Source organism: Sminthopsis crassicaudata, chromosome 2 (genome assembly GCF_048593235.1).
Source record: "Sminthopsis crassicaudata isolate SCR6 chromosome 2, ASM4859323v1, whole genome shotgun sequence".
Classification (NCBI taxonomy): Eukaryota; Metazoa; Chordata; class Mammalia; order Dasyuromorphia; family Dasyuridae; genus Sminthopsis; species Sminthopsis crassicaudata.
In genome coordinates, this window is record NC_133618.1 from 39678417 (window position 1) to 39705889 (window position 27473).

The following is a 27473-nucleotide window of genomic DNA, read 5'->3' on the forward strand; positions in this document are numbered from 1 at the left end:
CCACTGACCCTTGATACCTGTGGTGGTCTTTTGACAAGTCACATGAGCTGAATTGCCTCAGCTTCCCCTCTCTGTAAAATGGGAGAGAAGTTCCTGTTTACATGAGGCACAACTGAGCCATTGTATATAAAGCATGAGGCAGGCTTTAATTTGCTATATAAACTGTTAATGAATCTAGCAAATAGTCTTTTTACAAGTATTGACAGAATGCCCACTATGTGCCCAGCCTTGTCCCAGAGGGGATTCAAAAAAGCATGAGACATGGCCTTTGACTTTAAGGAGCTTATGATTTATTTCTGAGATAAAATGAATAAAAATGAAATAAAGCACTGAGAAATGGAATAGGAATTTACATAAGGAAGATGTCATTGTTCAGTGGACTAGCTGGAGAAAGGAAGTTGGAAGTGAGACTTCGAATTTGGTCTTATACAATGGATCAGATTTGGATGGCATTAGGATAGAAAGGGGTGTGTGTGTGTGTGTGTGTGTGTGTGTGTGTGTGTGTGTGTGTGTGTGTAGTGCATGTTGGGAATGAAAACTCAGTAAAGGATCTAAAGATCTAAGAAATATTGTTTTAGAACTGGAAGGGACCTTTATGTTGTATATACTATCCAAGGGGCTGCTCATTCACTGGGAGGTGTTCACACTTGGCCAAACTCAATGAACACCAGTGACTGAGTGATGAATTTGGATTAACCATTCAGCTTTCCAACATCATTTTATGGAATGTAACTTTGAAGAAATTGTTTTTGTTGTTTAAGTTCTTTGAGGAATGAATGTACCATAATGATATCCCTTGTAGAAATTGGTTTTTAACCTTTTAAGAACTGGAAAATGGGGGCAGCTAAATGGTGCAGTGGGTAGAGCACTGGTCCTGAAGTCAGGAGGATCTGAGTTCAAAGCCAGCCTCACATACTTAACACTTATTGACTGTGTGACCAAAGTCACTCAATCTTGATTGCCTTGCAAAAAGAAGGAAGGAAGGAAGGAAGGGAGGAAGGGAGGAAGGGAGGAAGGGAGGAAGGGAGGAAGGGAGGGAGGGAGGGAAGAAATGTGTAAACAGACATGATAGAATCTTGGCCATCTAATAGTTGTTTTTAAAAGGCAAATAATGATAAAGGCTAAAATTTTTGAAAATGAAGTTACATTTGTATATATTAAGTGCATATTATATATATATATATTTCTATGTTATTTGGTCTGCACTTTCTTTAAGATTGTACTTGATTGGTTGAAGAAATGAAATGTTGGGAAAAGGGGTGCAGACAACAGTGATCTAAAAAAGTAATGTATCCACTATAATCAAATCTTTGGTGACTTTAGAACTAAAATCTGATAAATGATGTTCTAAACCAAAATCTTCATTTTCCCCAATTCTACCTTCAATTTTTTTTGTGAGTAATTTGGTCAAAAATATTTATTGTCTTATTATGGTACAAAATCATATGCTAGATCCTAGAGGGGATAAAAAAAGTACACATATACTGAACTCTATCCTCATGGAGGTTAAATCTATTAATAATAAATTCATGGGGCAGCTAGGTGGCACAGTGGATAGAGCACCAACTTTGAATTCAGGAGGACACGAGTTCAAATCTGGTCTCAGACACTTAACTTCCTAGCTGTGTGACCCTGGGCAAGTCACTTAACCCCAGCCTAAAATAATAATAATAATAATAATAATAATAATAATTCATAATAAAAACTTGTTTTGGGTTTTAGAAAATACTTTCCTCACAATAATCCAAAAAGATAAGTAATATAAACACCATTATATCCATTTTATACGTGAGGAAAGGGAAACTTAGAAAGATTAATTTGTTTGAGGTCATACAGTTTAGTATCTGAGCCAAGGTTTGGCACACACTTCTCCTGACTCCAAGTCTGCTACTCTTTTCATCAGACCATAGTTGTACTCTCTATAGTACCTTTGTACACCTCCCAGTCGTCACTCGAGAATCATCTTTTATTTCTGCTATCCTTCCAGCTCTTGATAAATGTTGCTGCTTCTGGTCACACATTGAAGAGCTTCTTCACTACTTCTACCATTAAAATACTGTCACCTTTTGATCACCCCTGAAATAATTTGGGTAACAAAGAGTTTTAGAGTATTTCTCCCATTTAGTATCCAAAAAAAGCTGTTGTTCATTCCTTTTATATTTAGAAATTATCTTCAGCTGAAACTGAAGCTCTGTGTTTTTAAATTTTTATGACACATGTACTAGCAAATTTTCTAAACTCTGACTTTTTTCTTATTCAAACTTCCCTTATTTTCATTCCCTAAAGGAAATGTGAATCAGTGTTAGGTCAGTATCTCTCCAGTATCAATCTAAATATTTTCTAAAATTGACAGTTTATTAACATTATTCTGTAACACAGGAATTGCTGATGATTGTAGTAAACAAATCAGTTCTAAAGTTCACTCAAAAAAATGAAATTGGGTGCTTATTAAATGACTGTGCAGTGAACTATATGAGAAAGTAGACTTGGGAGTCCACTGTTATAAGTAGAAATTACCAGCAAATCTTCCTTAATATTAGTTTGTCAGAGAAGGAAAGTTGGACCAAATAGGAAACATGGAAAGTTCAGCTGTTGTTTTATAGATCCTTCTGAGAGGTAGATTTGTATATATATATATATATACATATGTATATATATATATATGGATTAGTAGCCCCTATTTCTATTTGAGTTTGACCTCAGTGGTCAAAGAGACTAGTAGAGACTGTATTCATCCTATGGATAGGAAGCTAGTGATAATGTATCTCAGTGGACATGTAGGAATTTTAGTCTTGTTATCCTTGGAGTATCAGATGGAGAGTCTTTTTAAAATAAGGTTAGAAGGTGCATTATGAATGTGGAATAAAAGAATTAAGTTGGATATTCATTTCAGGTTCTGGATTTTTTAGTAAATACTAAAAATTCTTTTTAATAGCTTTTCATTTTTTGAAATACATATAAAGATAGTTTTCAACATTCACCCTTGCAAAACCTTGTGTTCTATATTTTTCTCCCTCCCTTCCCACTTCCCCTAGACAATAAATAATTCAATATAGGTTAAACATGTACAATTTTTATAAACATATATCCACATTTTTCATTCTGCACAAGAAAAATCAGATCAAAAAGGGAAAATATGAGAGCAAAAAAGCAAGCAAGTAAACAACAACAAAGATGAAAATATTATATTGTGATCCACATTTGCTCCCCACAGTCTTCTCTGTGGGTACAGAAAGCTCTCTCCATCACAAGTCTACTGAACTGATCTGAATCACCTCATGGTTGAAAAGAGCCACATCTGTCAGAGTTGATCAACACATAATCTTGTTGCTGTATATAAATGTTCTCTTGGTTCTGTTCACTTCACTAAGCATCAGTTCATGTCTTTCCAGGCCTCTCTGTATTCATCCTGCTGGTCATTTCTTATAGAACAATAATATTCCATAACATTCATATGCCACAATTTATTCAGCCATTCTCCAACTGATGGACATCCACTCAGTTTCCAAGTTCTTGTCATTACAAAAAGGGCTGCCACAAACATTTTTGCAGGTCCCTTTCCCTCCTTTATTGTATCCTTTGGGATACAGGCCCAGTAGTGACTGCTGGATCAAAGGATATGCACAATGATAGCCCTTTAGCTCTCTAGAATAGTTGGATAACTTCACAACTCCACCAACAGTGTATTAGAGTCTCAGTTTTCCCACATCTCCAACATTTGTCATTGTCTTTTCTACCATTTTAGCCAAACTGAGAGGTGTGTAATGCTACCTCAGAGTTGTCTTAAATTGCATTTTCCTAATCAATAGTGATTTAGAGCATTTTTTCATATGACTAGAAATGGCTTTAATTTTGTCGCTTGAAAATTGTTTATATCTTTGATCACTTATCAATTGAAGAATGGCTTGTATTCTTATAAATTTGAGTCAATCCTCTATATGTTTTAGAAATTAGTTCTTTATCAGAACTCTTGGATGCAAAATTTTTTCTCCAATTTTCTGTTTCCCTCCTAATTTTGCCTGCATTGGTTTTGCTTGTACAAAACCTTTTTAATTTAATATAATCAATTTTATTCATTTTTCATTTCATAATGTTCTCTAATTCTTCTTTGGCTATTAATTCCACAAATCTGAGAAATAAACTATCTTTTGTTCTCCTAATTTGCTTATAGTATCACCCTTTATGTTTAAATCATGGACCCATTTCAATCTTATTTTGATATAAGGTGTTAGGTGTTGGTAAAATGGCTAGTTTCTCCCATACTATTGAAAAAAAATTAACTATTATTTGATTCTTCATTTCAACTATTTTTTCCTTTCTTTTTCAAATTTGCCTGATTGGTGGTTTTCCTTTCTGGTTTGTTTCTTTCTTCTCTTGACTTCTTTAATAGTGGGTATTGTTATTCCTTTTGACAAGTATGGGACATCTTTGAGTCATAAGATGGTGACTCATTGACCCACTGAGAGACTATTGTTTTAAATAATTAACCAGCTGACTGAATGTGGATTACACATAGTATTTTCACCTTTGTTATTTGCTTGTTTTTTTCTTTCTCAAATTTTCTCTTTTGATCTGATTTTTTTTCTGTGCAGCATGATAAATGTGGAAATATGTTTAGAAGAATTGTACATGTTTAACCTATTTTGGATTGTTTGCTCTGCAGGGGAGGGGGGAAGGTGAGAAAAATTTGGAACTCAAGGTTTTACAAGGGTGAATGTTGAAAATTATCTTTGCATGGATTTTGAAAACTAAAAAATTATTATTTTAAAAAGAAGAAACAGTGGAGTAATTTGTTATTTTCATAATTTGTGATTTTGTTAGATATGCCATCTATGTTTTATCTTTCTTTGTTTTGAGCTGTTTTCTCTTAGGTAGAATAATAATGATCAATTTTTAGTGATCAGTCACTAGGCCAGGGATTGTGTGTCTGCATATTAGGGAAAATGTGATTCTAGTTCTCTATCTAGATATTGTAGGATCATAAATTTCAGTCTTTAGAGACCTCTAAAGCCATCTACCTCAAGCTTCTTAGTTTACATTTAGTTCACACAAGGAAAGTGATGTACAGAAGCACACAGGTAGTGAGCAGCAGAGCTGGAGGGGCGTACTAGTGCCAGCAAGGATTAGTGCCTCTGGTGAGGGGGCTGCTGGGCCCTTTTCAGGGCTGCTTCCCACCAGGGGTCCACATGGAGGCCAGCTCTCACCCGAGGCTCCAGGAAGTGGCAGCATGTGCAGCAGCCATGATGGCAAATGGGCTAAACCAGGGTGCGAGGGGCTGATGGACTTGTTTGTGAGTTGGGGATGTGCCCCTGGCAGAATGGGTGAATGTGAACAATCTATTCCAGTGGCCATGAACGCAGCAAAAGCAGGAACAATGGCATGCCGAGAACTTGGTTAGGCATCCAGTGCACCAAGGTCCCAAACGCAAATTCTGTGCCATTAGCCATCCTGAATCTTTCTTGCATTACACTCTAAGGCCTGGAAGAAAGAGTGAGGCTTAAATACTATTTATGCAGAAAACATCATCTGTGCCATTTTGCCATTCTTACCTACCTTGGGGTCTTGTGATGATGGGCAAATGATGAAGCAGCAGGTACAGATACACAAAAGCAGCAAGATGACTCCTGGAAGGCTGGATGTCAGCAGATCAGACCACTTCTCTGAGTGTGAACAGGTCATTGCTAATGAAGGGCAAGTGAAGGGCAAGCTGAGCTAACATGAGGTTGGCAACAGTGAAGCAGAAAAAGAACAGACAGTTTTCAGAGATTTGGGGTATAGTCCCACATTTACTCATCTGGGCCAGAACATGCATGAGCCTCGGATTTGACAGATATGATGGGGACATTCAGAAGCTGCTAAATGAAAAATCACAACTCCATTGAATTTACCAGCAGGATTGTTTGCTTCTAAAAAGGAAGCAGTCCATCAAAAGTAAAGTGAAAGCAAATTTTTGAGAGATGCGGGATCCTTGGATTTATAAGAAAGCAGATGAAAATTAACTTTACACTGATAATAATAATCCAAATTTGTTGTTATGATGCCAGGAAGAACATTCATGGGTCAGTGTAACTTCAGAACATTTTTCAATACTATCTGTTGCCCAACAATTCCAGAGGTCTATCTATACACAAAATGTTCATTGATCTGATCAAGGTCTTTAATACTGTCTGTCATGAGGGCTTTGCAAGCTCATGGTTTGCCTAGAGAAGTTTATTAATACTGAATGCCAGTTTCATGGTGGAATGCTTGCATAGTGCTTGCATGTTTCTCTAGTCACTAACAGCATGAAGTTGGGGCTGTGCGCTTGCTTCCATGATTTTTAGCATGAAGTTTTCAGTGCTGCTGGTGGGTGTCTTAAATGAGAATGAAAAAGGCATCAAGGTCAACTACTACAGTTGTGATAAGTTATTTAACTTGAAAGGGTTGCAAGCTAAGACTAAAGTGCAGGGAAAGTCAGTGCATGACTTTTTGTTCACAGATCATTGTGCACTAATTGCAGCCTCTGAGGCAGAGACATAGTATGGATCTATTCTCTGCTGCTTGTACTAATTTTGGCCTAACAACACCAAGAAAATAAAGATTCTCTACCAGCTAGCACAGCGCCATCATGTGGAACCATCGGTTGCAGCAAATGAAGAAATTTTGAATGCTGTATATAAGTTCACTTAACTTGGCAGTACGCTTTCCAGGGATTCCACCTAGATGATGAAATTGATGCACACATTGCCAAAGTGAGCTCAGTGTCTGGGAAGCTCTGAAGGAAAACATGGGAGAGAATCTGTATCAACTTGCCTATCAAACTGAAGGTCTGCAAAGCCATTGTGCAGACTTCATTGCTGTATGTCTGTGAAATCTGGACAGTTGTCAACTAGCCATGCCAGGAAACTGAATTCCTTCCATTTGAATTGTCTTAGGAAGATTAGCTGTCAAGATAAGGTGCTGGACACTGAGGTCATTGCTTGAACTGAACTGCTAAGCACCCAAACTCTGCTGCAGAAAGTGCAGCTCTGATGGGCTGGCCACATTGTTGAAATGCCCAATGTATATTTGTTTAAAAGAGTATTTTGCAGAAAGGTTATCCAAGGCATGTGCTCACATGGAAATCAGAAGCAATGATATATGGACACACTCAAGATCGTGCTGAAGAACTTTCAGATCAGTTGATTACTGATACCCACATCCATGGAACATCCATGTAGAGCAAAAAAAAATTGCAGTAGCTCAAAAGAAATATGAGATGTGCAAATTTAGAGATAACTCTACTCCAAATATGCCTGACTTACACAGAAGCCTTCTGATCTGCTTTTGGTCTGATCTACCATAGTTGGATGTGCCGTACCTTCACCCTGACATAGTAATGTTATGTTATTTTAGAGCACAAGGGATAAGCAGCAGAACTGGTATTTGAACCTATATCTTCTAACTCCAGATCCAGTGCTGTTTCTACTGGGACAGAGATGATGAATATGGTTGTAATCCCAGCACACAAGACTGAGTACATTTGTCCTCATATTATTCTGGGAATAACATTTAAGTTTCTTTTTGCTCTGACAGTTGTATGAACCATTTCATCCTTCCTCTCATAAATTAATGACAAACATCATGGTTGGGAAATAAGATGCCAGGAAGGAGCATAAAAGTACCATAAATTTAGAAGATGAATAGAGTACTATGTCATAAGGATAGAATACAAGCAAAAGGCAAATTTTAAAAAATAAGCCCAGGCTAGGTATTCAAGGATTTAGACTGAATAAGAAGGATAGGCAAGAAATCTTAGACATTCTAAGGCTACCATCATTTCATGAGCAAAAAGATCTCTATTAGACACCAAAAGAGTCTTGACCATTGATCAAGGCTACCTCATCTTGCCTACATTGCTTAGTATTGGCTAACAAAGGAGTATATGCTGGAAGTCAGAGAAAGTTCAAAAATACTTTGTGTCCCACAGTTGGTCATCATGGTTAATTGTGGCAGAGAATTTTCTCTCTCAAGAAAAGAGATGCCATTGCCTTTTTTCTCTTCTCTGGACAGAAATCTACCACAGGGATAAATTCTCTTTCATTGTCTGCTTTAAAAAGGTTGAGAAGTTGGCCAGGAAGAAAAGAGGCTTGCTTGTGAGCATGAGATGGATATTTTGGCATCGAGCCATGCAACTGCCTCCCCAGCTAGTGCCAATGTAGTTCTGATCAAAGAACTGGCAAGCCTATGACCAACCATGTGAGAGCTGTCTTTGGAGTGTGACTAGAAAAGTTGAGAGGGTTGAATTCTCAAGCTGAGCTCCTGTGGTGCTCACCATTTTTATATCTTTTATGTTTTATATTTGAAAAGTTCCCTAACTCCCTGCTGCTTTCTAGTTTTGATTTTGTTTTGGCTTGGGGAGCAGGTCTTCAGTTTCATAATCTCAGAGGAATCTTCTAAACTTATGGTAAAAATCATAATTCTTTTTCACTTAAGCTTTTATTTGTGGTCAATTCCTCAGTTACCATTGCTTCTTCTTTTGCTTTCTTATTTTTTCTTTTTGGTTTGACTCTGTGATTCCCTCCTCCTGCCCCCACATTTTCATTTATTTATTTCATTCCTTGAACAACCACTTATTTATTTTTTCATGAGCTCAAAGGACCACAACAGCACTTTCCATGTCCCAGCCACTAGTTCATTTCATGGTTACAGTTGCAGAAAGGGAGAGGAAGGATTTGCATCAATCCAGCTAACAGAATCCCAGATGATTAAAGTTGCAATGTACTTTAGAGGTCATAGGACTTAGAGCTTGAAGGAACCTCTATGATCACCCAGTTCACTTTCCTCATTTTATGTAGAATTAAGCTATGTTCCAGAGAAGGGAAGTGATATATCCAAGTTCATGCATATATTTAATGGCATATTCCAATTTCATGGTTCTTGGGGCATGATATTTTCTTCTTTGGGCACCTGACTTCTCTTTCAGTATTTACACTTAACCTGGATTGATAATAGTACAATTCAAAATATCCCTAAGTCACCTGCATTTTGTATTGCTTCTCTAAATACCAATTTCTTGAAGCAACAACATTGGAATTATAGTCAGATATTATCTCCACAGGTAAACTTAATAGTCATTGAGACATGATTTGTTGAGAGAAATACACATATATATGCATATGTATATGTATATATCACTCTCTGAAAAAGTCTCTGGAAGCATTTCTGTTTAATAATAATATTGTGTGAAGAAAAATAGTAAAACAAACCTTTTGCATCATGGTATGAGTTTGCTTATCTTAATGCCTAGCAAGATCCCAATTTGCCATACCTGGCATGAATCAGTGAATTTAATAAATGTCATATAAGACTTTTCTTTGGGTCCTCATGGAACAAACTTAACTCAGGACTGTGAAAGTACATAGAATGTAGTCACTCTGAATTGCCATATCTAGACTCTTAAAACACAGATTTAAGCTGATGGGGCAGAGTTTCACAAGAAGTTCTGAGTGAGAAATGAGGCTGACACTGTTTCAGAAAGGCCTCTCTGAGCACTAGCCCCTGATGCTCCGGGATGGTATCAAGTGTTCCCACCAAACACCCAGGAGAACATGTGGACTCACACATCTTCCTATGTGGAACTTTCTGTTGGCTAATTCATTGGGGAAGAGACACAGCACAACACAGAAATTTTTCCTCTAGGAAAACTGTGGCATCCAGATGGCAATTTCTAAGGTTCTTCTGGGTCATATTTTCCCTTTGCACAAAACAGAAAACCTAAAAGTGTAGAAGTTTGCTGGCCTAGTTAAATCCACCAGCACTGGTAATGGCTTTCTTTCCTTAAGTGTTCCACTATAGGATGCCCTTGTATGCCCATAAGGGAGGTGAAAAGCAGCTCAGCAGTGCTTCTTGGCACTGTCCCTGGTGAGAGTGCTGAGGAAGCTCTCTGCACTGTTATCCCTATCCATGGTGCTGACCGATGGTATAACAACAATGCTAACAACTGTATTCAGGAGAGCATCTACAACAGCAAGGTGAATGTCACATTCATAATTTTAAATTTTGAAATTTAAATTTTGCCCCTTGGGATTTCTAAATTTAATGGAGACTAAAAGGGCTCCAGATACTTTTATTTTAGCAAGTTGGTTCTGAGCACATTTCCCAATAGTTTGTCAGGACTAAATATTTAATTCTATATCTGCAAAATTAATTCCATTGCTGAATTTCTTTTTCTTCAGAATTTTGTCACTTGTTGTCAGATGTCATTGCTTTTATCAGTTACTTTTAGGGCTTAATTTTAAAGGAAATAAGACAAAAGTTGTTTTGCAAGTAATTTTTGTATCTTGTTTGGAATTGGTTTAAAATGAATAGAACTACAAAGCTCCCTCATGCCTTACAATCCAAATTTTGTCTTAAAGATAAAGAAAATGATGCCCAAAGCAATTATTGATAGTTCTAAAATAATATAGGCAGTGAATGGAGAAGGCCAGTAGAATATAGCTCTCCTGTCCCCTTGATTAACATTCTTTATACTATACTACCTCCTTGACATTGCCACTGTGCATAAAAGAGGTGAAGAAAAATGAAACTCTCCCATAAGTCTTTGGCTTTGGAATATATAGTCTACCAGTAGTTTACATTTGGGGGCATGTGTCTTTTGATTTCATTCAAAGGATATAAATGACAATTTTGTGATTTGATTTTCCTATCCCAAATTTCTCTGAGATAAAATGTGCTCTGATGATAATGGGTTAGAATCACAGCATATGAAAAATGAGATGCCAAAATTAATACCAATTTATTAATAATAATAATTAATAATATTATAATATTAATAATAATTAATACCAAGTTATTAACGATCAATGTTCAGAACCTGTGAATTTTCATTATTGAGAAATAGTAGTGAATTCTAAAGAATTATTAACCATAAAACTAGTATCAGGGAACCATGATCATTAGTTTCTCATATTTTTTTTATTCTAGTAAATAAGAATCATCCTGTCACTTTTTGAAATGTAGATTGATTTCATTGGAGATTAGAAATTTACCATGGTTTTTTTGATCAAAGTTTCTGCTCTCCTACTGTTTCCAGAGACCATGCTTCAGACTGGTAACTTCCTTACTGATTCTCATTATTATGAGGCACTTTTAACAGTATTCACTATGTTCCAGATGGCATGTTTGCATTCCTTAGAAAACTGTCATAGTTTGATGTTGTCTTGTTTAAAAGCTGCCAAGAGATTCCTCTGCTCTTGCTGACAAACCCATTCTAAGTCACCATTCCTCTGATTAAAGAGTTGCATTGCATACCTTTACCAAAAATTAACATCATACAGCTGAAGTTTTAGATTAGGATTTATATTTTTAAAAATAGCTTATGTCATCTTTCACTCACTATGAACATATTTGGCTCCAGTACTTCTTTCTAATCAACAGCGAACTCAAGTGCCACTTCCTAGAGCACTCCTTTCACTATACTTTGTCCCTTTGAAATTAGTATGTATTAATTTAAATAGACAATGTGGTACAAAGGGAGGGGGAAAACACTGACATTTGGAGTTAGAAGACCTGGATTTAAATTCTATCTTTTGTGATCTTCACCATATTTGGGAGTTCCATTTCCTTATATACAATAAAGCCGGGTTATTGGACTAGAGAGCTAGTGTAATAATGGAAAGGATGGTGGACTTGGAGACAGAAACATCTGGATTTGAATCCAGTCTTACTGTACTTACACTATGGCCCAATTACTTGTCTTCTCTAAGCTTTAGTGTCATAGCCTGTAAAATAAGGTTGTTGGCTTAGATTGTTTCTTTCTTTTTTCTCTTCTTTCCTTTTTTATGCACTGTGCCCTTAGTAGGCCTTGGGTTAGACAGTTTCTAAGGCTTAATTCAGCCCTAAAACTAGGATCTCAGGCCAATGGTACTATGTATATTCAGTCTGCCTGAGTGAAATGTAATAATCTTGGGGCAAAAGCTATTTAATTTAAGCCTTTAAAAGTTGTTTGCCTTGTCAATACTTTAAAAAGTGTCCTGTCTCTGTTTATTTAACCTGGATTTAGTTCTGTCAAGCCTGTTCAGTTTTTCTGAAACCATCCCTTTCATAGTTTCTTTTGGCACAATATTCCACTCTTCATTTACCATAACTTGGGTAGCAATCCCATAAAAGATGCTAGAAAATTCTTTGCCACATATCCCGCAAAAGAGCTGCTTAAATGTTTTTGTATATGTGAGACCCATAAGTTTCTTTAAATGGTACCACAGCACAGATTATATACCATCTTTTCACTTGTTCTCTTGAGTATTCCCCCCCTCAAATTTCCCCTTATCTGCTAATACCTCTGCTCAATCATCTTTCTCTTTTTACCCTCTCTCAGCATTTTGCAAAGCTTTTCAGGTATTATTTCAACTGAAGGGCCAGATCTAGGCAGGTAATTTTCCACAAAGGTATCATAATGTAGTGACAGTAAATATATCAGTAATTGAAATTTTAGTTCTTCATAGAGTGGCTCTTACAACAGTAAGTATATTTCCTTTTTTAAAGGTTAACAATTTAAAAGAGCACAAAAGCATGATGCAAATGCAAATATGATATAGTAATTTTGCAGTTGAAGCTTTAAGGAAGCATCTTTGGATTTGCATAAGTTATTCTAAGACCCCCTGTTTAAAAATTTATCATCAACTGTTTAAACTAAACCTTGATATCACTCCTGCTTGGCTCTTTCCATTTTGGGCTCTCCTCATCCCCACCCTCACAATCTCTTCTATCCACTCCATGGATGTGCGAAGGACTTGGCCAATAGAGACTACTTACTGGAAGCTTTCTCTTTCCCCTTCTTGATATTTTAAATCCCCTTATCATCACCATCTGTTTTATCTTCCCTTACTTCAGTACAAAGAGAAAGGACTTCTTCTCATTACCAAGGTCAGTCCTTTAACTTGTAAGCTTGATCTCATCCTTTTCTGTTTCCTCAAATATGTTAATGTTGCCTGGCCAATTATTCCCCTTCTCCCCTCTAATCTTCTTTTTTCTGTTTTCTGTCTCATTCCCTGCCACCTAGAGAACATACTGAAGTTACCACCATCTTTAAAAAACAAACCCTGGCTTGATTATGATGTTACCTCAGGCTTTAGATTTATATTTTTACTTTCCCCATCCAGGAAAAAAAAAACCCTGTTTACTCTCCTTGTCTTCTCTTCCTTTTCTTTCACTCTTTCCCCCCTGAAGTGCAAATTATATTTTGCTGCTTGATAATATATAATATAAAATTTAAAGATTACAGATTTTTATACATCAACAAGAGCACAATAGTAACACAACTTTTGAGTAGTGCCATTAAAGACTAAAATATTTATTTTATTTATTGTATTTATTTTGTGAAATTTAATTTTAAATCTGAATTTAATACAAAAAGAACATTTCCAAAATAGGATTGTATATAAGACCATAAATCTCATCCTTATCTCTTGGTTTTGAAAAAAATGGATTAAAAATTCACAACATTGCCTCCAAAACTGTCCTGCTTTTCTGGGCTTCCTTCCTTTTGTTCTATTCTGTGCATTTTAAAATTAATTAATCAACTTAAAACTAAATACAAAACAGAAAAAGAAAAAAAACCAGGAAAAAATTGTTGCGTGCCTAGCAGAATGTAAGGAGGATTCAGTCGATGAAAGAATAAATTTTCATTCAACAAAGCCTGTATAATAAATCCTATGCATTATATTCAGAGCCGCCCATCTTTTCTTTGCTTCCTTCTAGGTTTTCTTTTGTTCTCTAATGTGCACCTTCTACTTTATTCTTTTTTTCCCCTTTTCTACCCCCCATCTCCCAAGAAGGCTAAAATTAAGTGCAGATATATTTACATACACATACACACACAAAGATGTCTATAATCATACACATATATACTTATCCATTCATATCCATTTTATTCTGTGCGTTTCTTAAATGTTTCAATGCTCTTCCCCTTTTCAAAAATATTTTCAGCATAATGATAATAGTTTGCATTGATATAATGCTTTCAGGATTTACTTTACACAGGTGATCTTATTTTCCTTCATTCTCCAGCTACCCTCACTCTCTGGAAGATCACTCTGACCTTGTGGTTCTCCTTGTCTCATCAGTGGTTTCAGGATCCTCCCTTTAAAGGAAGAGAACAAACCAGCCATCCTTGACTCATCTCTTGTCTTTCTGTCTGTCTGTCTCTGTCTCTGTCTCTCTTGTCTCTCTCTCTCTCTCTCTCTGTATGCCTGTCTCTCTTTGTCTCAATCTGTCTGTCTTTCTTTATCTCTCTCTCTTTGTCTCTCTCTGTCTCTCTGTCTCTATATCTCTGTCTCCCTCCCTCCTCTCAATTCTGATCCTCTTCCATCTTCCCTCTGAGATTACCTTCAGTTTGTCATGTATATATCTTTTATGAACATAGATATTTGCACATTATATTATATTAAGTAGTCTGAGCTTCACTGTCATGCTTTAATGTGGGTCTTGCCCCTCTTCCCACCTCTTAATTTTCAACTCCTTTTTATGTTGTCTTCCTTAATAGAGACTGGAGGCTTCTTGGGAGCAGGGATTATATTATTTTTTATCCTTTGCATTTCAGTGCTTAGCACAGTATTTGGCACACGGCAAGCTCTTAATAAATGCTTGTTGAGTGATATGATCTGTTATGGGCCAGAATTTGAAACAAGGATTCTTACAAAGTACTAAGTGGAGTTGATGAGACAATGGTTATCTAGTTTAGCATGGTGCTTAATAGTTCTCTAGTTCAATATGATTAATTTAATCCTACAACAAGTAATGTTTTCCTAGTGATAATAATGATTGTTTTATACTCAGTGTAGAGCATATAAGCTACGAGCCTCAGCCAGGTTCATTTAGAAGATAGGTGGGAACTCAAGCTCTTAGAGCCAAGGAGAGAGATTCATTCGATCTTCAGTCAGACTCCTGGTGGCTCTCCTCGGGGACTGAGAGAGCTCAGATTCAGAGCTAGGGAAGACAAGAGGACTGGAGGCTGAAGCACAAGCCCTTAGACTCAGATTTATTCATCCCATCTCACCATCTTGGTGGCAGGCCTGTCCTCCTGCATTTTCTCCACTGAAGCCAAGTCTTATCTGAAGGTCACAAGAAAGTTAGCTGAGCACCAGGTGAAAGAGATAATTAAGGATTTGACTTTAACCCCTGGGTACTCTCATGGTGATAACTCTTCTGAAAAGAAGGATGCTCTGAAACCCCAAGAAAACCGAACTAAGAACGTAACAAGGACCTCACAACAATTTTAAGTGGTCGGTGCTATTATTACCTTCATTGTATAGATGAGGATGTAGAGGTTCACAAAAGTGAATGCCTTGCCCAAAGTCACACAGTTAGCAAGTAGCTGAGGCGGGATTTGAATTTGGGTCTTCCTGACTTCAAGTCAAGAATTGCTGTAGTCATAACACTTGGCTGCTCATCATTGCCATTCCCTTCCCCTCCCTTCCCCAATCCACCGTCCCAATTAAAAACAACAACAACAACAGCAAAAAGCTGTTTGTGATAAATGAGCATAGTCAGACAGAACAAATTTCTTGGTCAAAAGGTGGGTAACATGAGCCATCATATGTTCGCTGAAGATAGGGTTTATTGTTGCTTTGAGCAAATATTTTAAATCTTTCAAATCTTTCAAAGGCGTTTCTTGTACTTTCATATAAAGTCTTTGAGAGCAGGGACTGCTTTTCCTTTTTGTTCTGATGTTGCTCACTTCACTCTGCTTCAGTTCATACTATCCAGGTTTCTCTAAAATTATCTTTTTGTCATTTCTTACAGCACAATAATTTTCTCTTGCATCCATATCCTGTAAATTATTTAGCAGTCCCACAATCAATGGGTCATACTTATAATTCCCAGATCTTTTTTTCCCCCTTTAATCCTCACTTTAGGATCAGAACGTGTTTTGGGGTTTTTTTTTTGCTTGCATCTGTGCTCTCACTGATATTACCTTTCCTTTTAACTCCTTCTGTTATTATTCTCCCTATGACTTCCTTTTGTGTGCGTGTGTTGAATTATTAATACAGCAAATTTGTGTGTGTGTGTGTGTGTGTGTGTGTGTGAGTACGTTTGTGTCTTTTGTCCAGTTTACATAAGAGGGAGATTTATCTCACACCTGCCTGATCACCCTTTTTTCTATTTGTATATTATCTTCTCATATATCCCATTAATGAGAAATAGCAAGTTCTAGTCCTTCTACCTATCTACACTGATGTGAATATTAAGTAGTCTGAGCTTCACTGTCATGCTTTAACTTACTTAAACATACTTACTTAACATACTTACTTTCTCCATGTTTAAATCCTTAGAGCAGAAGCCGTTAATGCCCAGGACCTCTGTTATTTCATATTTAACTCCCTCAATACTTATTGAAGTCATCAAGGGGCACTTCTTTCTTCTTCCCTTATTAGAATCTAGCTCTTCACTATCATGCATCTCTTCTAATCACACCAAGAATTTACTTTTCTAGTATTCTTTTTCACTTATACTTGCTTTTCAAAGTTCCTATTCAGTTCTCTTCTTTTAATCTGGAATTTTTAGAAGTCCTTTATTACATCTTCTGTATGATTTATTACAAGTCACTGAATTTCAGTTTAGGACCAATAATTTCTCCTTCGGAAAAGAGAGTTAAACTGAGCTGAACAACTGGCATCTGATGGTGATTTGTACCTGTTGTCACTGTTAGACTAATCAACAGGAAATACTTAACTCATTACAATATTGGTTTATCCAGTCATCCAAATATAGACACATACTCAAATGTGTATGTATATATGTGTCTGGCTATCTATCTGTCTATATAGCATTTATATTTCTCTGGAATTATTGAACAGAATCTCAACAAATTTGACAATTGCCTCTGTCCCTGAGTTTATTGCATTACACATACACATTAGAGTATAATTTTAAAAACTATTTTTCAGTTACATATAAAATTTTTTAATATTAGTTTTGTTAGTTTTTAATTTGGAGTTTTAAATTTTCTCTCTTCCTCCTTCTCTTTCCTTCTCCCTCATTGAGAAAATCAGCAATCTGATAGGGGTTATACATATACTGTTATGAGAAACATATTAATTATGCTGTGAAAGAAAACAAAGAACAAAAAAAGCCGAGGGAAATGATGTAAAAAATTCCTTCAATCTTTCTCTGGATGTGGATAGCATTTTTCATTATGAGTCCCTCAGAATTGCCTTGAATCTTTGTAACACTGAGAAGAGCTAAGTCATTCATGGTTGGTCATTATACAATTTTGTTATTACTGCATATAATGTTCTGCTTCATTTTATATCAGTTTATATAAGTCTTTCCAGATTTTCCCAAAAGTACTATTCTGCTTGTCATTTCTTATAACACAATCATATTCTATCATAATCATGTTCTACTACTTGTTTAGCCATTATTAAGCATCACCTTATTTTCCAATTCTTTCTCATCATAAAAGATCTATTTTAAATATTTTTGTACATATAGGTTTTTCCCCCCTTTTTCTTTGATCTCTTTAGGAAACAGACCAATTGTCTAGTGCTGAGTCAAAGGGTATGCACAGTTTTATAATAGTCTTTTGAGCATAGCTCCAAATTATTCTCCAGAATAGGTGGATCAGTCCACAATTCCACTAATAGTGCATTAATTTTCCGGTTTCCCCCTCTAATATTTATAAATTTTCTTTCATATTAGCTAATATGAGGTGGTTCCTCAGATTTGTTTTAATCTACATTCCTCTAATCAGTAGTGATTCAGAGCATTTTTTCATATGACTATAGAGAGCTTTGATTTCTTTACCTGAAAACTGCCTTTTGTTTCCTTTGACCATTTATCTACTGGGGGATGATTTCTATTTTTATAATCTATATTTATTAGATACCAAACCCCTATCAGAGATATTTAATAAAAATATTTCCCTCATTTGGCCACTTCCCTCTCATCATAGATGTATATGTGCAAGGATGTTTGTGGCAGCCCTTTTTGTAGTGGTAAGAAACTGGAAACTGAGTAGATGCCCATCAATTGGGAGAATGGCTGAATAAGTTGTGGTATATGAATGTTATAGAATATTATTGTTCTGTAAGAGATGATCAGGAGAATGATTTCTGAAAGGCCTGGAGAGACTTACATGAACTGATGCTGAGTGAAATGAGTAGAATCAGTAGATGATTATACACGACAAAAACAAGACAATACAACAATCAATTGTGATGGACGTGGCTCTCTTCAACAATGAATTGATTCAGAGCAGTTTTAATTGTTTAGTGATGAAGAGAGCCATCTACATCCAGGCAGAGGACTGTGGAAAGCGAATGTGGATCACAATATAGCATTTTCATTCTTTTTGTTGGTGCTCGCTTGCATTTTGTTTTCTTACTCATTTTCATTCCTTTTTGATCTGATATTTCTTGTGCAGCAAGACAGTTGTACAAATATACATACACATATTGGATTTAACATATATTTTAATGTGTAGGACATATATTGGATTACTTGCCATCTAAGGGAAGGAGGTGGGAGGAAGGAGGGGAAAATTTGGAACACAAGGCTATGCAAGGATCAATGTTGGAAAATTATCTATACATAATGTTTTGAAAATAAAAAGCTTTAATAATAATAAAAAAGAAAAGGACTCCTTTAAATAGTTTTTGTAATACAGGTATTTTTCCTTTTTAAAAAAATCTCTTTTGGGATTTATGCCTAAGTGGATATTGTTAGGTCAAAGAATGTGCTTGATTTTTATAGCCCTTTGGGCATAGTTCATATCTTCTGATCATCCATCAATTGGAGAAAGACATTTTTAAAAATAAATTTGACTCAGTTCCCTGTCCATTTGAGAAAAGAGCATTGTGATTTTTAGAAGTTTTAATATAAAAGAATATTCTACTTCTTCAAAGACTTTATCTGCATAAAAGAATATTTTACTTTTTTAAAGATTCTGTATGCACATATTGAGATGATCATGTTGTTTTTGAATGTTTTAGGTTTTAATATGATTATATTGTTTTCCTAATATTGAACCATCTTTACTTCCTTGGGATAACACCTATTTGATCCTAATTACTAATTCGGATAAATTGTAGTGATCTATTTGATAGCATTTTGCTTAGAAAGCTTGAATAAATTCTTATCAAGGATAGTAGCCTATAGTTTTCTTTCTGCGTTTTATTTTCCTTTCTTTTAGTTATTAGGATTATAGCTGTTTCACAAAAGGATTCTGGTAAGGTTTCTCTATTTTTTTCCTCAATATTTAAGAATGTTTCCTTTGTGAATTTGGATGTTAAGGAATTTGGTAACTTATATAAGTTTATTATTGGGAGCCTTATATAAGTTTATTATTGATATTAGTTGATTCTCTATGATTCCTTTTAGTATAACATAGTTTCCTTGTTTGTCATTATTTTATGGATTTATTTTGCTTTTTCTGAAAGCATGATTACAGTTCTGATTTTTAGATTCATTTGATGTATAATAATTTTCCCATCCCCTCAATTTTATTTTGTAGATGCCTTTGTTTTTTAAAAATATGTATCTTGTAAATAACAGATTACATGTTTTTTTTAATAACATCCAGTTTGTCACTCTTTGATTTTATTGGATTATTTAATCCTTTCACACTTAAAGTTAAGATTTAGGGTTATATTTTCCTCCCATCTATTTCTAAAATAGTGGGGGAGTTTCAAGTTATGATTTCTCTTCTTTTTTCCTGTCAACATAGTATAATTTTCTTTCAGTTGCTTTAAACTTGTTTTTAAAAAATGTGACTGTTCCCCTCACCTCTGATGCCTTCTCATTAATTACCCCTTTCCCTTTAGGGTTTTGTTTATTAGTTGTTTTCTCCTCTTCTTCTCTGGTTTCAACATGTCTCCTTTTCCCTTTCACCTTTTCCTTCAGTCCCATCCCTCTGTCCCTGTTATTGTTCTCTTCCACCATTCTTTTAAGGTGGCTGCCAGGCTTGGACTGAGGAAGACTTGAGTTCAAAAAGACTTATAATACTGGCTTTGAGATCCTGAACAAGTCTCTTGGCTTCAGTTTCCTCAACTGAAAAATGGGAATAATAACAGCATTTCCCATGTTGTAAGGATCAAATGAGATGTTTATAAGGCACTTATCACAGTGCCTTGCACATAGAAAGGGCTATAGAAATGCTAGCTTTTATTATTATTATTCTCCTCTGTTTAATCCTACAATTTTCATTTTCCCAATCCTTATGATAGTATTGCAAAAAATCTAAATAATTCAAAGCATACCAAGACACTAATGTTAAACCAAAGTTCTTTCTGACTTAATAATGGCCTTTTTTCATCCATCTGATTTTAAGTGATTCTCATGATGATCCCTTTTATAAAAATCTTTGGCTCTGTTTTCTTATTTCATTGATTTTCTATAGACAGAAAAAATAGGTCATGGTTATTGAGTCTGTTTTGTTAGGATTTATTTTTTGAGGATCATGGAATCTAATGATAGTTCTAAATGAAGGGAAAGAAAAATGTTGGTGGGGAGTGAGGACATGGAGCACAGAGCCTAAAGTAAAAGAAATTGCAGGTGCTAAATATTGAATTAGGGATGACAAGCTTAGAAATAATTAAGAGAATGCTCATGTTTATAGATTTGTAATTTAGAGAAGCATTTGTACACACAGTATTCTGTTAGCTTGGTATCTTCATGAGATTAGGAAGGATCTTGGGTCTATGGTAGACAAGTGAATAATCAGATGACTCAGTTGCTCATTGGAAAAGGAAGAAAGGTCTGATAATTTATAGAATTCTTTACCTTTATGCTGGCAGATCAATGGAGGGCTAATAGAACCTTTCAAAAAACAATACTCCAGGGTCCAAAAAACTCCCAGTATTCTGCAATAAAAATTTTCAGGGTTATTTCATATTTACCACCAAAGAAATTTTTTCTCCGCATTTATCCATGCAAAGATAATTTATATAAAGGTAACTAAGGCAGAGGAAGGTAAAAATATTCACCACAATTTCAGTTGTCATGAGATAAAGGCTACCCATGAAATTAGATAAAAGACCCTACCTTATGGTTAAAATTAATTAAAACTGTGAGATCCATAGCCCACTCTAAGGGATTAGTTACCCTTGTATTCAACTTTTACTTGATACTCACATTCATCGAGAGGTGCTGCAGTTGATCTCCTTGAGAAATCTTTAATCTCTAAAACGTTCTGTGTGAGATTTGCTCTATTCTAGAGAATAGCTTTCTACACATTGGACATATTCATTACACTTGATTTTCTTTGTCTTGATCCAATACCACCAATTTCCATCTATAATTGTAGCTTAGAGATCAAATTGAGTCAATAAATGTTGTACAAAAGATTTGCTAGGTCCCATATTTTTCTTCTTGTCACTTTCCTCTAAGAGAATAATCACATCTTGTCTATTTTATTTTAGTCATTTTAATCAAGTGGTTATCAACTTGAGATAATTTAGCCTACATAAATATATTTTTTCAATTTTGCTACCATATGTTTTTATTATAATTTATAAACAACTGAGAAGGATTGCCTACAGAAATATTTAATGAGGCACCAAAATGATCAAATCAAGAAAATGAGATCTTGAATAACCAATTATTGAGAAAAAAATCAAGCAAGTTATAAAGAAACTATGAAAAAAAATAAACTTAGCCAAGAGAGATTTATAGGTGAATTCAATCAGTTTAAAGAGCAACCAATCTCTCTACTGCACAAATTGTTCTCAGAAATTGAGGAGGAAAAGTATCAGAAGTATTAGACTGAGCATTGGACTTGGGGTCAAATCCCTCCTTAGATACTTATAAAACTATGTGAGCATTAGCACAAAACTTACCTTCACTAACTCTCATTTTTCTTTATTTATAAAAGAAGGTTCAACTAAGATCCCTTCCAGTTCTAATTTATGATCATGTGATAAATCAAAAAAAGAGAGATAAAGTATAAGAGTTAGAGCAAGAGTGAGAGAGAATTTTAAGTTAACATTCCTAATGAATATGAGTGCAAGAATCCATCACCTCCCATGGATCCAGTTTTTACCTTAATGGAGATGATCCAGATCCTTACATATCAATCCTCAATCTCTTTGCTGAGATCCTTCCTACATCTTCAGCTACTTGCTAGAGCCTAAATGTCAAACATGTGCTAATGCCACACAGCACACCCAGTGTGGCTAGAACCAAATCATCATATAATTGGGAAATATTTGGCAAAGATAATGAAATTACAATAAAGCATAGAAATGTTTATGTGGTTCTCTAAGTCAATAGGTATGCACAGGGATCCTTCTGTACAGTTTAGGGGCCCTAGTTTTTATTTAAATTTCAAATCAGTGCATTAAACATCTTCATCTATTCCTCCTCCCCCACCAGCTTTCTCATCTCTGTCAGGGGAACAGGCATCTTTTAGTCACAGATTTATAGCCTTGAAGTCACCTCAAAATTCATTCTCAGTCACACTTTTCTTTCCTGATTGATTGCTCAGAATGGCTGATTTTCTCTTCTCTGTACCTGGGTACCATCTTTCAGTTCCTCATCACTTTTTTTTGCCTGGACTATTGCCATGGTCCCCTATTTGGTGGTTGTGCATTCAGCTCCTGCCCTCTACAGTTCATCTATCCTCTACCGGGCTCCCAAATGGATACTCCTAATGTGTAACTCTAATCATACTGCACCCTTACCAAAGCGACTCTGGGGGCTTCTCCTGCCTGTAGGATAGAAGAATTGTTTCTCTGGCTGGCATTCCGAGATCTTCTCAGGCTAATTATATATTACTTTCCCTTCCACACTTTATGTTTCCACCAACCTGGCTTGCTTACTATAGTATCCCTGTCTAAGCCTTTAAAAAAATTTATTCCAAGCTTCAACACCAAAAATAAACATTTCTGTATATGTAGAATACAAAAACAAGTCTGCGTATGAAACCACGAGCGTCCAAATCATACCTCTAGATTTTAAAAAGGTACCTAACAAATTGCACACATTACTTCAGGCTAGACTGAACTATTTACCTGTGTTTTCTTCTTAACTTCCTTCTGTTTTCTTCTTTTCATTTCCAAATATTTCAGTGATCCTCTTGGTATCATTATTTGCAACTCCCTTTGCTGCTTCCACTCTACCCATAGTTAAAAATGAAGAGGAAAAATTCCCCTATTACAAAGAAGCAAAACAAATCCAAAGAGTGACCATGACTATATCTCCTTTTTGCATTTTGATTCCATCATTCTCTGACACAGTGGAAAGCAAGAAAATCAGCATATATTAAGCACATACTATGTGCCAATCACTGAGATCAGCCCTTCACAAATACATGCTTCATCATGGCCTCTCTGAAGAAGTGCTTGATCATTGCTTTGATCAGTGTTCTTAAATCTAAGTGGGCTTTTTTGGTTTACAATTTTGTCATTCCAAAAATTATCTTCTGGTTCTGTTAGAATCATGCTCCATTGGTTCATAATACCCAGGTTTCTCTGAAACTGTCTCTTTGATAATTTCTTACTGTTCAATAATTTACTATAAATTGCCTTATTGTATCTTTCAATGCAGTATATTTATTATACTCATATGTTATAATTTGTTCAACTGTCTCCCAAGTAATGGGCATTCCCTCCCTAATTCCTAGTTTTCTTTTTAATCCTCTCTTTAGGATCAGAAAGTTAGTTTTGCTTGTGACTGTTTATTCTTGGTGTTATCCTCCTTATTACCAACACCCTGTTCCCTACCTATTTCTCTGATGAGTTCAACTATTTCTGCATCAAACTCTGCGCAGTTGTGTGTGTGTGGGAGGGTGCATATTCATTCAATGTCACTTTCTGTAGTTTTGGAAAGAAAATAAGATTCATTTGATGCACCTTCCTATATCTTATATCTCCTTTTTCCTACTTTCTATGCTCAAATAAACAAAAGGAAATTTATCTCCCAGTTCTCTGTTGTTGTTTTTTTAGTTTACTCACTACAATTTGAAAACATTAAGGTTTTGAAAGGATACATTTCATCTTTCTCAATTAGAATGTTAGCACATCATCATATAGCTTCTCCTAAATGCTTTTATATATATGTATATATATATATATATATATATATATATATATGTGTGTGTGTGTGTGTGTGTGTTATATACACACATATATAACATATATATGTATATATATAGATACATATACACATACACACACACACACATATATATCTCCTTTCCTAGATTTATCTTGACTCTTATGTTTGCATTTCAAAATTCTTACAGAACTTTTTTTTTTCAGGAATGCTTGCAAAATCACTATTTTGTTTAAGATCTATTTTTTTCCTTGTAGGACTGCCCTCAGTTTTACAGAGTATATTTTTCTTGGTTGCAAACCTCTACTTTTTGCTTTTTGGAATATGATATTTCAAGATATCTTCTCATTTATGGTAGAAGCTTCCAGATCTTGTGTGATCCTAGCTGTGATTGCTTGATCACTGAATTGTTTCTTACTGGCTGCTTATTTATATTTCTTCTTTGATGTGGAAATTGCTGATTTTGGCTCTAACATTATTGAAAATTTTCCTTTGGGAGTTTTTTTTTCCAGGAGTTGTTGGTGGATCTCCTCTTCTCCACTTTCATTTGCCCTATTATCATAGATCTGTACAGATTTCATTTATTAATTTCTTGAAGTACTATGATCTTTTAAAAAGTCATATTTCTCACAGTATCCATCATCTTCCAGACCATTTGGTTTTTATATCAGATATCTTATTTTCTTCTATTTTTTTACTCTTTTGATTTTTTTCTAATATTTCTTGCTACGTATTTCTTGCCATGATGAGGTCATTGATTTATATTTGGCCTATTTTACTTTTCAAGGAGTCTGTTACTTGGACAATATTAACTGTTTTCTATTCTAATATGTTTATTTTGTTTCTATTCCTTCTATAGGGTTTTAATTTAATTTTTCAATCTCGTCTCACTTATTGTAGGTATTTGTGTAGAAATCCTTGTGGAAAAAAAAGATTTCTTTTTTCCTTTTGAATCTTGTTTTTTTAAACTTTTATCCTTTGAATCTTAGGTTACAGTTATATGGAATAATTTACCCTTTTTTCAGAATTTTTGAATCTCTAAAGCTTAAAATATATACTTTTTAGTATCTTTGATCTCATGTCTCCAATCTTATTTGCTGAAATGGGACTTTGTGCCAGAGTACCATGCCATGCTTTTGGCTGGGGAGGTTGGTATTGCTTGGTCTCAGTTGGGGCCATGGGTTTCCTGATTTTCCTCCTGGTCTTAGAGTTTAAGTACTGGAGGGCTGCCTTCAGGACCTTTTATGAAATCTCAGTTCAGGGACTTTGGAACATGTCTGAAGGTTACTTGCTCCCACAGCTTCCAGAGTTTTCCTTATGGATTTCCAACTCCCCAGGGATTTCTGACCATCCAGAGGCTCTATGCGGGATGCTTTTCTTTTCAGGCTGCATGAGTTTTGCTCTGACTTTAGTCGTGCTAGGAGATTGTGGGCTAGTTTGCCTGCCCTGGCTTAGTACTTTTTTCCTATCATTTCTGCAGGTCTGAGGTAGAAGTCACTTACTGTAATTACTCATTGGATGTTTCGATCACTCTTTACCCTGATGTTGGTTATGTATTTCTGCTGGAATGGGTTTGTGGGAGCTGGAAATGTTTATTTAGGCAACGATCTTGGCTGGACGTCTTCCTCAGATTTTGTACAAGATATTCCTATTCGTCTTTACTTCTGTCTCATGTAAAACCTTACATCCTCTATGTCTCAGCTCAGATGCCAGCTTCTTCAAAAGGATTTTCCTGATTCTCTTACTTGTTAGCCCTATTCCCAGGAATTTTACATTTATTTTATGTATGTCTTGATTTTACAGGACTTAGCTATACCTGATTGTTAGAAATAAAAACCAATCCATGTTTGTCTTTTGCTTCTTCCCAGGGGAAAAGGTTTGTGTAAGCTTGTATGGTGCTGCTACAGATATGAATATTAGACTGGACAAGAATTCCTTAATCATTGAGAAGACCTATATATCTCTGTCTAATCAGAGAAATATAATTATTCACAACCGAAGTAATATCATTGCACATTTCCAATGGAAAGTACATGCTACTCAAGAAGAGGAGGATAAAGAAAAAGCAAGGTTTGTAATGTTTTAATGATCTAATATGAGAAAATGGGTCATTTTGGACAATTAATTTACATCTCTCTTCATGAATAAGTTAAGTTTAGAATCAAGCCATCCAAAGTAGACATTTTAGAATACTTATTAGTTAGTTTTATGAAAGTTTCTTCTTTGGGCTTGCTTTCTGACAATGAGAATGTGGAATAATGTAACACCTAGCTTCAGTTGCGGTTGATCTTAACAGTCATAACCTCATAGGATTTAGAGATCTAGTCAATTCATACTATTTTACTTAGGAGGGAACTAAGGCCTGAAAAGGAAAGTGACCTGCTTGAAATCTCACAGATAGTAAACAGCATAGTTTGAAATTGAGTCCTCTCTCTCCAAAACCACTCAACCATGCTACCCTTCCATTTAATTCAGCCAAAATTTAGGGCATTGCATATGTACCTGATTCTAGGAAATTTAAAGAATAAGACATTCTTTTTTAAAAAAATTATTGATGGTTATTGAATTTTAAATCATATTAATTTCAAGATATACTTCTGACATACCTCCATCAGGACAGAGGAAAAAAATAGTTCAGCACAACCACATCTACATGAATGGTCCTGTCTTCTCTCCCCCACCCCTCCTGCATTTTAATTTTCTTTTCTAGGGCCAAATTGGCAGGCATATTAATTTGTCACTATTTTTTTCCAAAATAACCTTTGTGGCTTTATTATTTTTCCTGTTTCCCCAAAAGCTCATCAGATTTTATACATATTTTCAGAAAAAAATTATTTGAACAACAATCATTTAAGAATATTAAGTAAATGAATATTTCATGAATGTAGAAATTTGTAACTTTCACGAGTCGAGCTACAGTACTCTGTCTCTTCTTCCACAGACCTTACAATTATAGTCTTAAAATTGTAGTCTTACATCTCTCTTCTCTTTCTTAACCCAAACTCCTCAGAAACACTGTTTGTACCCAAGATGTCCACTTCTCCTAACATTCACTGATCAACCCCTTGCAGCCTGACTTTGGGCATCCCTCAGCTTTTCTATCTGAAGTCATCAATGCTCACTTAATTGCCAGACCTGATGGCATTTTCTCAATTTTATTCTTTTCAACCCATCTGTTGTGCAAGACTCTGTTAACCATATGATCTTCCCAAGAACTCTTTTTATGATATTACATTCTCCTAGTTGTCCTCATCCGACCAAAGCTTCTAGTAGCTTTCACTGGCTCATTAAACTCTCTCTGGCTGTGGGTGTTTCCCAGTAGTCTGTCTTAAACTGCCTTCTTTTTCCCTTGACACACACTCTGGAACTGCCAAGCTAGTATTCTTTGGAAACAAAGTTTAATGCCTCTTCTACTTGGGAAGAAGGATGGGTTGGAATTCAAAAGGCTTCTGTTCTTTTTA

General features: G+C 35.4%; 1 protein-coding gene across 1 annotated transcript in view; it reads left to right on the plus strand.

Annotated features, from left to right (window-relative positions):
• The window catches only part of HYDIN (HYDIN axonemal central pair apparatus protein), a 414007-nt gene that overhangs the window by 107431 nt on the left and 279103 nt on the right, over positions 1 to 27473 (plus strand). Inside the window, 1 exon segment of the mRNA XM_074285934.1 lies at positions 25881 to 26082. Coding sequence (XP_074142035.1) covers positions 25881 to 26082 — 202 coding nt within the window.